This window comes from Oncorhynchus masou, chromosome 3 (genome assembly GCF_036934945.1).
Source record: "Oncorhynchus masou masou isolate Uvic2021 chromosome 3, UVic_Omas_1.1, whole genome shotgun sequence".
Taxonomy (NCBI): Eukaryota; Metazoa; Chordata; class Actinopteri; order Salmoniformes; family Salmonidae; genus Oncorhynchus; species Oncorhynchus masou.
This window is the reverse complement of record NC_088214.1, coordinates 11,359,150-11,371,315: the sequence shown is the minus strand read 5'-3', so window position 1 is coordinate 11,371,315 and position 12,166 is coordinate 11,359,150. Positions and strand designations below refer to the sequence as shown.

Sequence of the window (12,166 nt, the reverse complement as noted above, 5' to 3'; positions counted from 1 at the left end):
AGTATAATACATGGGGATGGGCTTGCAGTTCCTACAGCTTCCACACGATGTCGCCAGTGTTGTGAATTCAATGCCTAAATCCTTGGTCATCTGAGTAATAGGCACATCCTGTCATGAAGTCTCCCAGAGGAAGTGATGAAAGTGGCAAACTTCGACACGATTTCCAAAATTGCAGCTATTGAATACAGATCTCTCCGTGATCAATTTGATCGTTTATTAACGTTTACTAAAGTTGGATTACAAAAGTAGTTTGAAGTGTTTTGTCAAAGTTTATAGGCAAATTTTTTTAATTTAAAAAAATGACGTTGCGTTGGGAAACGTGACTTTTTTCCTGGATTTCACGGTGTTCATAAATGGACATTTTGGGTATATATGGACCGATTTAATCGGGGAAAAAAGACCCAATTGTGATGTTTATGGGACATATAGGAGTGCCAACAAAGAAGCTTGTCAAAGGTAATGAATGTTTTATATTTTATTTCTGCGTTTTGTGTAGCGCCGGCTACGCTAATTTCTTTGTTTACGTCCCCTTCGTGTGTTTCTGGGGGCTGCATGCTATCAGATAATAGCTTCTCATGCTTTCGCCGAAAAGCATTTTACAAATCTGACATGTTGGCTAGATTCACAACGAGTGTGGCTTTAATTGAGTACCTTGTATGTGTGTTTTAATGAAAGTTTGAGTTGTATCGAGTACTATTAGTTGGCGCTCTGGAATTTTGCTGATTTTGATGCCTGTACAGGTATCGCATCCGTAACAGGTTAATGAAGAGGTGGAGGAGGAATGGGTGAATGAAGAGGTGGGTGAATGAAGAGGTGGAGGAGGAAGAGGAGGAGGATGGGGGCAAAGCTTTAGTTGACTGGTCGATTGTTTGGTCGACCAAGATTTCTTTAGTCGAGCAGTAGCAAAAATAAATATATAAATAAATATATATGTCATGGTGTACAAGACCCCTATTGGCTCCTGTCTGAGAGGACTGATCCATTGTGGAGGCCTGTCTGATTGGACTGATACATTATGGAGGCCTGTCTGAGTGGACTGATACATTATGGAGGCCTGTCTGAGTGGACTGATCCATTATGGAGGCCTGTCTGAGTGGACTGATCCACTGTGGACTGATCCATGTTTGTCTGATCCATTGTGGAGGCCATGAGGATGGCATAGTCCATCAGTCTAAGACATGCTACTGAAATTGTATATGGTTATATTATTACGTAAGAACAGAGTTCCTCTGTCCAGTGTCTGTGTTGTTTTGCCTATCTTAATATTTTCTTTTATTGGCCAGTCTGAGATATGGCTTTTTCCTTGCAACTCTGCCTAGAAGGCCAGCATCTCGGAGTCGCCTCCTCACTGTTGACGTTGAGACGGGTGTTTTGCAGGTACTATTTAATGAAGCTGCCAGTTGAGGACTTGTGAAGTGTTTGTTTCTCAAACTAAACACTAATGTACTTGTCCTCTTGCTGTTGTGCACCGGGGCCACCCACTCCTCTTTCTATTCTGGTTAGAGCCAGTTATAGCTGTTCTGTGAAGGGAGTAGCACACAGTGTTGTACGAGATCTTCAGTTTCTTGGCAATTTCTCACATGGAATAGCCTTCATTTCTCAGAACAAGAATAGACTGACGAGTTTCAGAAGAAAGTTATTTGTTTCTGGCCATTTTGAGCCTGTAATCAAACCCACAAATGCTGATGCTCCAGATACTCAACTAGTCTAAAGAAGGTCAGTTTTATTGTTTCTTAAATCAGAACAACAGTTTTCAGCTGTGCTAACCAAATTGCAAAAGGGTTTTCTAATGATCAATTAGCCTTTTAAAATAATATACTTGGATTAGCTAACACAATGTGGCATTGGAACACAGGAGTGATGATTGCTTATAATGGGCCTCTGTACGCCTATGTAGATATTCCATTAAAAATCTGCCGTTTCCAGCTACAATAGTCATTTAGAACATTAACAATGTCTACACTGTATTTATGATCAATTTGATGTTATTTTAATGGACAAAACATGTGCTTTTCTTTTAAAAAAGCAAGGACATTTCTAAGTGACCCCAAACTTTTGAACGGTAGTGTATATCTACAGAAATAATACAGATGCTGCTTCTTAATATGAATAATATGAATAATAATTAATGAATAATAGTAATATTAATACTAAAAAAATAATATGAATAATAATTAATAATATTAATAATAATGAATAAGAAGCATATTAATAATAATAATGAACAATATAATTTATACTATTAATATTAATAATGATAATATAATACTATCAATAATAATACTATCAACAATAATACTATCAATAATACAATTAATAATACTATGCATAATAATAATATTAATAATGATAATATTACTAGTAATAATAAATAATACTAGCGATAATAATACTATCAATAATAATAACCCTCCATTTTCTTGATCTCCTTATTGGTATTATTACTATTATTGTTATGATCATCATTATACTAATTGTAGAGGCTTTCTTTCCCCATTGACCATAGCTACTGCCAGAGCCTGAAGCGGGGGTTGTTTCGGACGCATACAGTCCACATTCAAAGTTTCCAAACGGCAAAAACATTCATTGAGATCCAGGGAAATGGTGCAAAGAAATGATTCTCCAATCAACTTAAAGCATAGATTACTTGACGTGACTGTTGTTTGTATGTCTGTAAGGTTAGAAGTATCAGGCAACAAGGTAAGACCCAAGTGCAGACTGTGTGAAGTAACAATGTTAATTGTAACAACAGGGGCAGGCAAACGACAGGTCAAGGCAGGCAGGGGTCGAAAATCCAGAGTAGAGGTCAAGGTACAGGACGGCAGGCAGGCTCAATGTCAGGAACAGGCAGAGTGGTCAGACGGGCAGGTACAGGGTCAGGACAGTCAAGGGTCAAAAACCAGGAGGACAAGAAAAAGAGAGACTGGGGAAAACCAGAAGCTAAGACAATACAATGGTCGACTTGAAACAACAAAACAAACTGGTAACAGACAGACAGAAAACACAGGTTTAAATACCCAGAGGACAAGTGGGGAAGATGGGAGACACCTGGAGGGGGTGGAGACAAGGACAAGTGGGGAAGATGGGAGACACCTGGAGGGGGTGGAGACAAGGACAAGTGGGGAAGATGGGAGACACCTGGAGGGGGTGGAGACAAGGACAAGTGGGGAAGATGGGAGACACCTGGAGGGGGTGGAGACAAGGACAAGTGGGGAAGATGGGAGACACCTGGAGGGGGTGGAGACAAGGACAAGTGGGGAAGATGGAAGACACCTGGAGGGGGTGGAGACAAGGACAAGTGGGGAAGATGGGAGACACCTGGAGGGGGTGGAGACAAGGACAAGTGGGGAAGATGGGAGACACCTGGAGGGGGTGGAGACAAGGACAAGTGGGGAAGATGGGAGACACCTGGAGGGGGTGGAGACAAGGACAAGTGGGGAAGATGGGAGACACCTGGAGGGGGTGGAGACAAGGACAAGTGGGGAAGATGGGAGACACCTGGAGGGGGTGGAGACAAGGACAGGGGAAACAGATCTAATAAGTAACAAAAGGGATATATCTCAACCAGGTTAATATAAATCATCAAGGTACCTGATATTTCATCATATACATTCATATATTTACACACACATACACGGATTTCTGTATGTTTTTATACAAATATGTATATTTGTACATCTCATTACTCTCATTACTGGCCTGATATAGGCTACACTGTCTAGCTACTCTCCTTACTGGCCTGATATAGGCTACACTGTCTAGCTACTCTCCCTACTGCAGCAAGTGAGAGCAAAGGACACTGCCCCATGTTGTTGGCTTGCTGCACAATCTGTACCCATTGAGCAGTGTAAACCAGTGGTCACCAACCAGTCCATGTTCAAGACATTCCATCACCAAACATTTCTGTAGAAACGGCTCAACTCCACTTGTATTATTATTAGTAGTATTAGTATTTAAAAAAACTGCAAAAAAGTATTTTTATTAGGTTAATGTTACATCTTTAATCTGAGCGGTAGATCCTGGTTTGCTTTTTGACTGCGAAAGTGATCTTTACTCTTTACTCAGGTTGATGCCCACTGGTGTAGACTGTATCACAGTGACATCCAGGTGGTTACTACCAAATATTACAATCTATTTTTTCATGAAGACAGCAATTCTACTCTAAATAAAATAAAGTGGGATGGAATAAATGTCACACCCTGACCTTAGTGATCTTTGTTTTCTTTATTATTTTGGTTAGGCCAGGGTGTGACGTGTGTTTTTGTACTGTCTAGGGGTTTTTGTATATCTATGGGGTTTTATGTCTTGGTGTATGTAGGTCTATGGTGGCCTGAATTGGTTCCCAATCAGAGGCAGCTGTTTATCGTTGTCTCTGATTGGGGATCCTATTTAGGTTGCCATTTTCCATGTTGGTTTTGTGGGTTATTGTCTATGTGTAGTTGCCTGTCACCACTCGTGTCTTATAGCGGCACATTTGTTTTGTTCGTTTGTTTAGTGGTCTTCGTGTAAATAAAGAAGTATGTATTCGCTGCGCCTTGGTCTCCTCGTTATAACGAACGTGACAAATTAGAGATGGTGACTTGGTACTACAAGTTATTTCTCCCTCGCCCATCGACAGAAACATCCATTTATTTGACCAGTTTTCACTAGCCCCATGCTGCTGCTGCTGCCAACTAGCCCCATGCTGCTGCTGCTGCTGCCAACTAGCCCCATGCTGCTGCTGCTGCCAACTAGCCCCATGCTGCTGCTGCTGCTGCTGCCAACTAGCCCCATGCTGCTGCTGCCGCTGCCAACTAGCCCCATGCTGCTGCTGCTGCCGCTGCCAACTAGCCCCATGCTGCTGCTGCTGCTGCCAACTAGCCCCATGCTGCTGCTGCTGCTGCTGCCAACTAGCCCCATGCTGCTGCTGCCGCTGCCAACTAGCCCCATGCTGCTGCTGCCGCTGCCAACTAGCCCCATGCTGCTGCTGCCGCTGCCAACTAGCCCCATGCTGCTGCTGCTGCCGCTGCCAACTAGCCCCATGCTGCTGCTGCTGCCAACTAGCCCCATGCTGCTGCTGCCAACTAGCCCCATGCTGCTGCTGCTGCCGCCAACTAGCCCCATGCTGCTGCTGCCGCTGCCAACTAGCCCCATGCTGCCGCTGCCAACTAGCCCCATGCTGCCGCTCCCAACTAGCCCCATGCTGCCGCTCCCAACTAGCCCCATGCTGCCGCTCCCAACTAGCCCCATGCTGCCGCTCCCAACTAGCCCCATGCTGCTGCTGCTGCCGCTGCCAACTAGCCCCATGCTGCTGCTGCTGCCGCTGCCAACTAGCCCCATGCTGCTGCCGCTGCCAACTAGCCCCATGCTGCTGCTGCCGCTGCCGCTGCCAACTAGCCCCATGCTGCTGCCGCTGCCAACTAGCCCCATGCTGCTGCTGCTGCCGCTGCCAACTAGCCCCATGCTGCTGCTGCTGCCGCTGCCAACTAGCCCCATGCTGCTGCTGCTGCTGCCGCTGCCAACTAGCCCCATGCTGCTGCTGCCAACTAGCCCCATGCTGCTGCCGCCACTGCCAACTAGCCCCATGCTGCTGCTGCCAACTAGCCCCATGCTGCTGCTGCCAACTAGCCCCATGCTGCTGCTGCTGCTGCCACTGCCAACTAGCCAACTAGCCCCATGCTGCTGCCACTGCCAACTAGCCAACATATACTAGCTGGGAAGGGCTTTTCAGGATGACTGACTGAAATGAATCCATTCGTCTCCACACTGGACTCTCAGCTGTGCAACATACGTCATCCATTTGGGCTCCAGGCGTGTCCAGGGAGCAAGGAAGAAAGGGCTAGGGATGGGTATTAGGATGATTTTACTATTCTAATAATATTGTGATATTTTTTCAGATAGAATAAACTAAAAGTTAAAGAGACTCTTAAAACAATCATATGGACACCAATGCTCACGGCACAGGAACTTCTCTTCCTCTCCCATCTCTTTCTACCTTCCTCAATCCCAACATCTTGCTTTCCCTCCTTCCTTCCTTCCCTCCCTCCCTCCCCTTCATTAACTCACTGCCCCCTCCATCCTGACACACAATCAGCCCCCCCTTTCCTCCACTTCTCTGCCCCCTCCATCCTGACACAATCAGCCCCCCTTTCCTCCACTTCTCTGCCCCCTCCATCCTGACACAATCAGCCCCCCTTTCCTCCACTTCTCTGCCCCCTCCATCCTGACACAATCAGCCCCCCCCCTTTCCTCCACTTCTCTGCCCCCTCCATCCTGACACAATCAGCCCCCCTTTCCTCCACTTCTCTGCCCCCTCCATCCTGACACAATCAGCCCCCCTTTCCTCCACTTCTCTGCCCCCTCCATCCTGACACAATCAGCCCCCCTTTCCTCCACTTCTCTGCCCCCTCCATCCTGACACAATCAGCCCCCCTTTCCTCCACTTCTCTGCCCCCTCCATCCTGACACAATCAGCCCCCCTTTCCTCCACTTCTCTGCCCCCTCCATCCTGACACAATCAGCCCCCCCTTTCCTCCACTTCTCTGCCCCTCCATCCTGACACAATCAGCCCCCCTTTCCTCCACTTCTCTGCCCCCTCCATCCTGACACAATCAGCCCCCCCTTTCCTCCACTTCTCTGCCCCCTCCATCCTGACACAATCAGCCCCCCTTTCCTCCACTTCTCTGCCCCCTCCATCCTGACACAATCAGCCCCCCTTTCCTCCACTTCTCTGCCCCCTCCATCCTGACACAATCAGCCCCCCTTTCCTCCACTTCTCTGCCCCCTCCATCCTGACACAATCAGCCCCCCTTTCCTCCACTTCTCTGCCCCCTCCATCCTGACACAATCAGCCCCCTCTTTCCTCCACTTCTCTGCCCCCTCCATCCTGACACAATCAGCCCCCCCTTTCCTCCACTTCTCTCCATGCTTTAGAGTTATACCACTGTGTTACACACCACAGTGAAGGAGATTCTCTGTGACAGTTTATGAGCCAATGGCCTCACCTAAACACCAACCAGAAACACCACTGTTGAGACGACGGGTGAAGCAGGGGTTTGTGTGTGTGGATATATAACCTATATATAGCTGAGCTGTGTGTGTGTATGTGAGCGTCTATGTGTGAAGAGACAGTACAAGTACCAGTGACAGAAACGTGTGACTGCGTGTGTGCGTGCCTGTGTGTGCGAGAGAACTCTTCAGTGTAGAATGCATCCAGTCCTAGGCGATGGAATAATTTTTCTTAGGCTCAAATCAACATGCAGAAAGAGTGGTCTGTCTTGCAGCAGCACCATACATACTATGACGCAGGTTGGTGGAAGTGACAGAGGTTTCGACATACATTGATGAGACAATACGAGATACATTCCCAAAGGTGTTACTTGTTGACACAGGTTGGTGTAACAGTACAACTTCACACCGTCCCCTCGCCAATACCCGGGCGCAAACCAGGGACCCTCTGCACATATCAACAACAGTCACCCACGAAGCATCGTTACCCATCGCTCCACAAACGCCGCGGCCCTTGCAGAGCAAGGGGAACCACTACTTCCAAGGTCTCAGAGCAAGTGACGTCCCCGATTGAAGCACCACTAGCGCGCACCGCTAACTAGCTAGCCATTTCACATCCATTACATTGGCACCCTGTTTAATTTGGAGATTGTACTATAGTATGTTTGTGTGCACAAAAGCAAATGTTGATCCGCAAAAAATATACAAAGAGAAATAATTAAGTTGATATTAGCTGACCAACATGCATCAATATTTATGCATATTTCATTTCTTTTACTTTTATAAACTGGCGACCATTTCACTCGCTATACTTTTCCATCTGCAATAGTCGTCATCTGCTGCTAAATAAAATGTGTTGCATTCATACCACTGAATAAACAGAAAGGCTATTTAATACCAAATCCAGTCAGCTGATGTTCTGAAAGAGCTGCAAAATATGGACCCCTACAAATCAGCCGGGCGAGACAATCTGGACCCTTTCTTTCTAAAAATGATCTGCCGAAATTGTTGCAACCCCTATTACTAGCCTGCTCAACCTCTCTTTTGTGTCGTCTGAGATTCCCAAAGATTGGAAAGCAGCTGCGGTCATCCCCCTCTTCAAAGGGGGGGACACTCTTGACCCAAACTGCTACAGACCTATATCTATCCTACCCTGCCTTTCTAAGGTCTTCAAAAGCCAAGTCAACAAACAGATTACCGACCATTTCGAATCCCACCATACCTTCTCCGCTGTGCAATCTGGTTTCAGAGCTGGTCATGGGTGCACCTCACCCACACAAGGTCCTAAACGACATCTTAACCGCCATCGATAAGAAACAATACTGTGCAGCCGTATTCACTGACCTGGCCAAGGCTTTCGACTCTGTCAATCACCACATCCTCATCGGCAGACTCGGTAGCCTTGGTTTCTCAAATGAATGCCTCGCCTGGTTCACCAACTACTTCTCTGATAGAGTTCAGTGTGGCAAATCAGAGGGCCTGTTGTCCGGGCCTCTGGCAGTCTCTATGGGGGTGCCACAGGGTTCAATTCTCAGGCCGACTCTCTTCTCTGTATACATCTATGATGTCGCGCTTGCTGCTGGTGATTCTCTGATCCACCTCTACGCAGACGACACCATTCTGTATACTTCTGGCCCTTCTTTGGACACTGTGTTAACAGCCCTCCAGGCAAGCTTCAATGCCACACAACTCTCCTTCCGTGGCCTCCAATTGCTCTTAAATACAAGTAAAACTAAATGCATTCTTCAACTGATCGCTGCCTGCTCCTGCCCGCCCGCCCAGCATCACTACTCTGGACGGTTCTGACTTAGAAAATGTGGACAACTACAAATACCTAGGTGTCTTGTTAGACTGTAAACTCTAATTCCAGACTCACATCAAACATCTCCAATCCAAAGTTAAATCTAGAATTGGCTTCCTATTTCGCAACAAAGCCTTCTTCACTCATGCTGTCAAACATACCCTCCAAAAACTGACCATCCTACCGATCCTCGACTTCGGCGATGTCATTTACAAAATAGCCTCCAATACCCTACTCAATAAATTGGATGCAGTCTAACACAGTGCCATCCGTTTTGTCACCAAAGCCCCATTTACTACCCACCACTGCGACCTGTATGCTCTCGTTGGCTGGCCCTTGCTTCATACTCGTCGCCAAACCCACTGGCTCCAGGTCATCTACAAGACCCTGCTAGGTAAAGTACCCCCTTATCTCAGCTCACTGGTCACCACTATCTGAGCAGATAACCGATCGCTACAGCTGTACATAGTCCATCGGTAAATAGCCCACCCAATTTACCTACCTCATCCCCATACTGTTTTTATTTATTTACTTTTCTGCACACCAGTATCTCTACCTGCACTTGACCATCTGATCATTTATCACTCCAGTGTTAATCTGCTAAATTGTAATTATTCACCTACCTCCTCATGCCTTTTGCACACAATGTATATAGACTTTTTTCCCCCTGTGCTATTGACTTGTTTGTTTACCCCATGTGTAACTGTGTTGTCTGTTCACACTGCTATTTTTTTTATTTTACCTTTATTTTACTAGGCAAGTCAGTTAAAAACAAATTCTTATTTTCAATGACGGCCTAGGAACAGTGGGTTGGTTAACTGCCTGTTCAGGGGCAGAACGACAGATTTGTACCTTGTCAGCTCGGGGGTTTGAACTTGCAACCTTTCAGTTACTAGTCCAACGCTCTAACCACTAGGCTACCCTGCTTTATCTTGGCCAGATCGAAGTTGTAAATGAGAACTTGTTCTCAACTAGCCTACCTGGTTAAATAAAGGTGAAATAAATTAAAAATAAATTAAAACATTTAAAAAAAATAGCATCACCCACCTGCAGCACCCGCTCCAGCAGGTATATCTCTCTGGTCACCCCCAAAACCAATTCTTCATTTGGCCGCCTCTCCTTCCAGTTCTCTGTTGCCAATGACTGGGACGAACTACAAAAATCTCTGAAACTGGAAACACTTGTATTCCTCACTAGCTTTAAGCACCAACTGTCAGAGCAGCTCACAGATTACTGGACCTGTACATAGCCCACCTATAATTTAGCCCAAACAACTACCTCTTTCCCTTCTGTATTTATGTATTTTGCTCCTTTGCACCCCATTATTTCCATTTTGCACATTCTTCCATTGCAAATCTACCATTCCAGTGTTTTACTTGCTATATTGTATTTACTTTGCCACCATGGCCTTTTTTTGCCTTTACCTCCCTCATCTCACCTCATTTGCTCACGTTGTATAGATACTTGTTTTTCTCAATCTGTATTATTGACTGTATGTTTGTTTACACTCCATGTGTAACTCTGTCGTTGTATGTGTAGAACTGCTTTGCTTTATCTTGGCCAGGTTGCAATTGTAAATGAGAACTTGTTCTCTACTTGCCTACCTGGTTAAATAAAGGTGTTCTCTACTTGCCTACCTGGTTAAATAAAGGTGTTCTCTACTTGCCTACCTGGTTAAATAAAGGTGTTCTCTACTTGCCTACCTGGTTAAATAAAGGTGTTCTCTACTTGCCTACCTGGTTAAATAAAGGTGTTCTCTACTTGCCTACCTGGTTAAATAAAGGTGTTCTCTACTTGCCTACCTGGTTAAATAAAGGTGTTCTCTACTTTCCTACCTGTTTAAATAAAGGTGAAATAAATAAAATAAAAAAATTAAATGAGCCTGTTTGATCCCAGGGTCAAGTGAAAGACGAGAAAAACTACAGGAGAGAATGACAGGAGATTTCCGTGGAGGAGTGCGAGCCTAGTACCTAGGTCCTGACAACACCGGTCTTACCTCCATCATAGTCCAGGAAGACCCTGTCGTTCGCTGACACAATTGTTCAGCATTGAACCCTCCACACACACACACACACACACACGAGTGCTGCTCTGCTGCGCATACATAAACAGGGACCCTACAGTGACTGACAACAGACCACTAGCAACAGCGCCACCCTAAGCCTCCGCTTGGTCACTGCAACTACAGTACAACCCTTCAAACCAGGGAAACAAGTATATCAGCAAGGTTGGCTTTGGAATCCTCTGCACTGGGATAATAATATTCTTCCAGGGCTCTATCAACCCCTTTTTTGAGGGATATTCCATCAAAATAATGCAACCATGTTTAACACCTTTGTCAACATCAACTAACTGTTACATTCTATAATATTCCACAAGGAACGGCTTTCACTACTGGGACAGATACAATATCTGCAATGTAGTGGCAAAACAAGTGCTTGGGTAATGTTTGAAGGATAGCTAACAACAGTAATATATACTCTAGCCATGCTGTTTATGACTTACATTCAAATAACGGGCAGCGTGGCTATCATTTTGCAATCTGAATGCAAATGTGAAAGTATCCAGATGTGTGCTGAACAGCAAATGTTTGTAGCTCAAATTAATGTATATTAAGCATGCATATCAAGCACTGAATAGGTACAAAACCTAGGTACAAAAGTCTCTACAAATGACTTTTAACCACTTCTGTAGAATGATGTAATCAGGGGCTGAAGAATGTGCAAGGGAGGGATTATAATATTATGACTATACAGAACATGGACATGTTCAAACGTTGTCTTGCAGCGCCATCTTGTGGTCTGTCGCGTTATAAAGCCCTGTTCCCCTCTTTCCAAATAAATTACGAAATGATGAGACAAAAATTCCATTGATGCAGTAAGGTCTTCACGAATGTAATTTTCACAATGTCCAATATTTCTTCAGAAATAAAGACAAGTAGGCAAGTAAGGTCAGAACACATACCAAGCACAAGGATGGCATCGTCCTTCAGGACGTGACGCTGAAGTAGATGCTGGAACTTGGAGAAGTCTCCGAACCATTCAAACGACTTCTCTGTCTTGTACCTCTCATCCCAGTAGTCCACGTCTTTATACCTGGAGTTACGGTCGGGTAGATACTCCATCCCCACGCTGTCCCTCACTGTACAAGGAATGCAATGATAGCTATACACAATGTATAGAAATTAAAACAGAATTGATGCTTTTCTGTATAAAATGGAACATACATGATTTTGTCAGTCACCCTTATGTTGTGAATAGCATTGCTGAGTTGAATATAGATCAATGTAATTAACTAGACTGTTGATAGTGTTATGTTATGATGACACAGGTGTGGCTGTGCTCGTCAAAACCAACGACAATACCACAACGTGTTTAC

At 45.1% G+C, this 12,166-nt stretch overlaps 1 protein-coding gene across 2 annotated transcripts in view; it reads right to left on the bottom strand.

Moving 5' to 3' along the window:
- ece2a (endothelin converting enzyme 2a) overlaps positions 1-12,166 on the bottom strand; it is a 204,258-nt gene that overhangs the window by 191,838 nt on the left and 254 nt on the right. Inside the window, exon 2 of one of the 2 annotated variants that reach the window (XM_064930904.1) lies at positions 11,753-11,952. In XM_064930904.1, the coding sequence (XP_064786976.1) occupies positions 11,753-11,912 (160 nt within the window). In that variant the 5' untranslated portion in view covers positions 11,913-11,952. The remainder of the gene's footprint in view (positions 1-11,752; positions 11,953-12,166) is intronic. The other variant, XM_064930899.1, reaches the window with a different exon arrangement.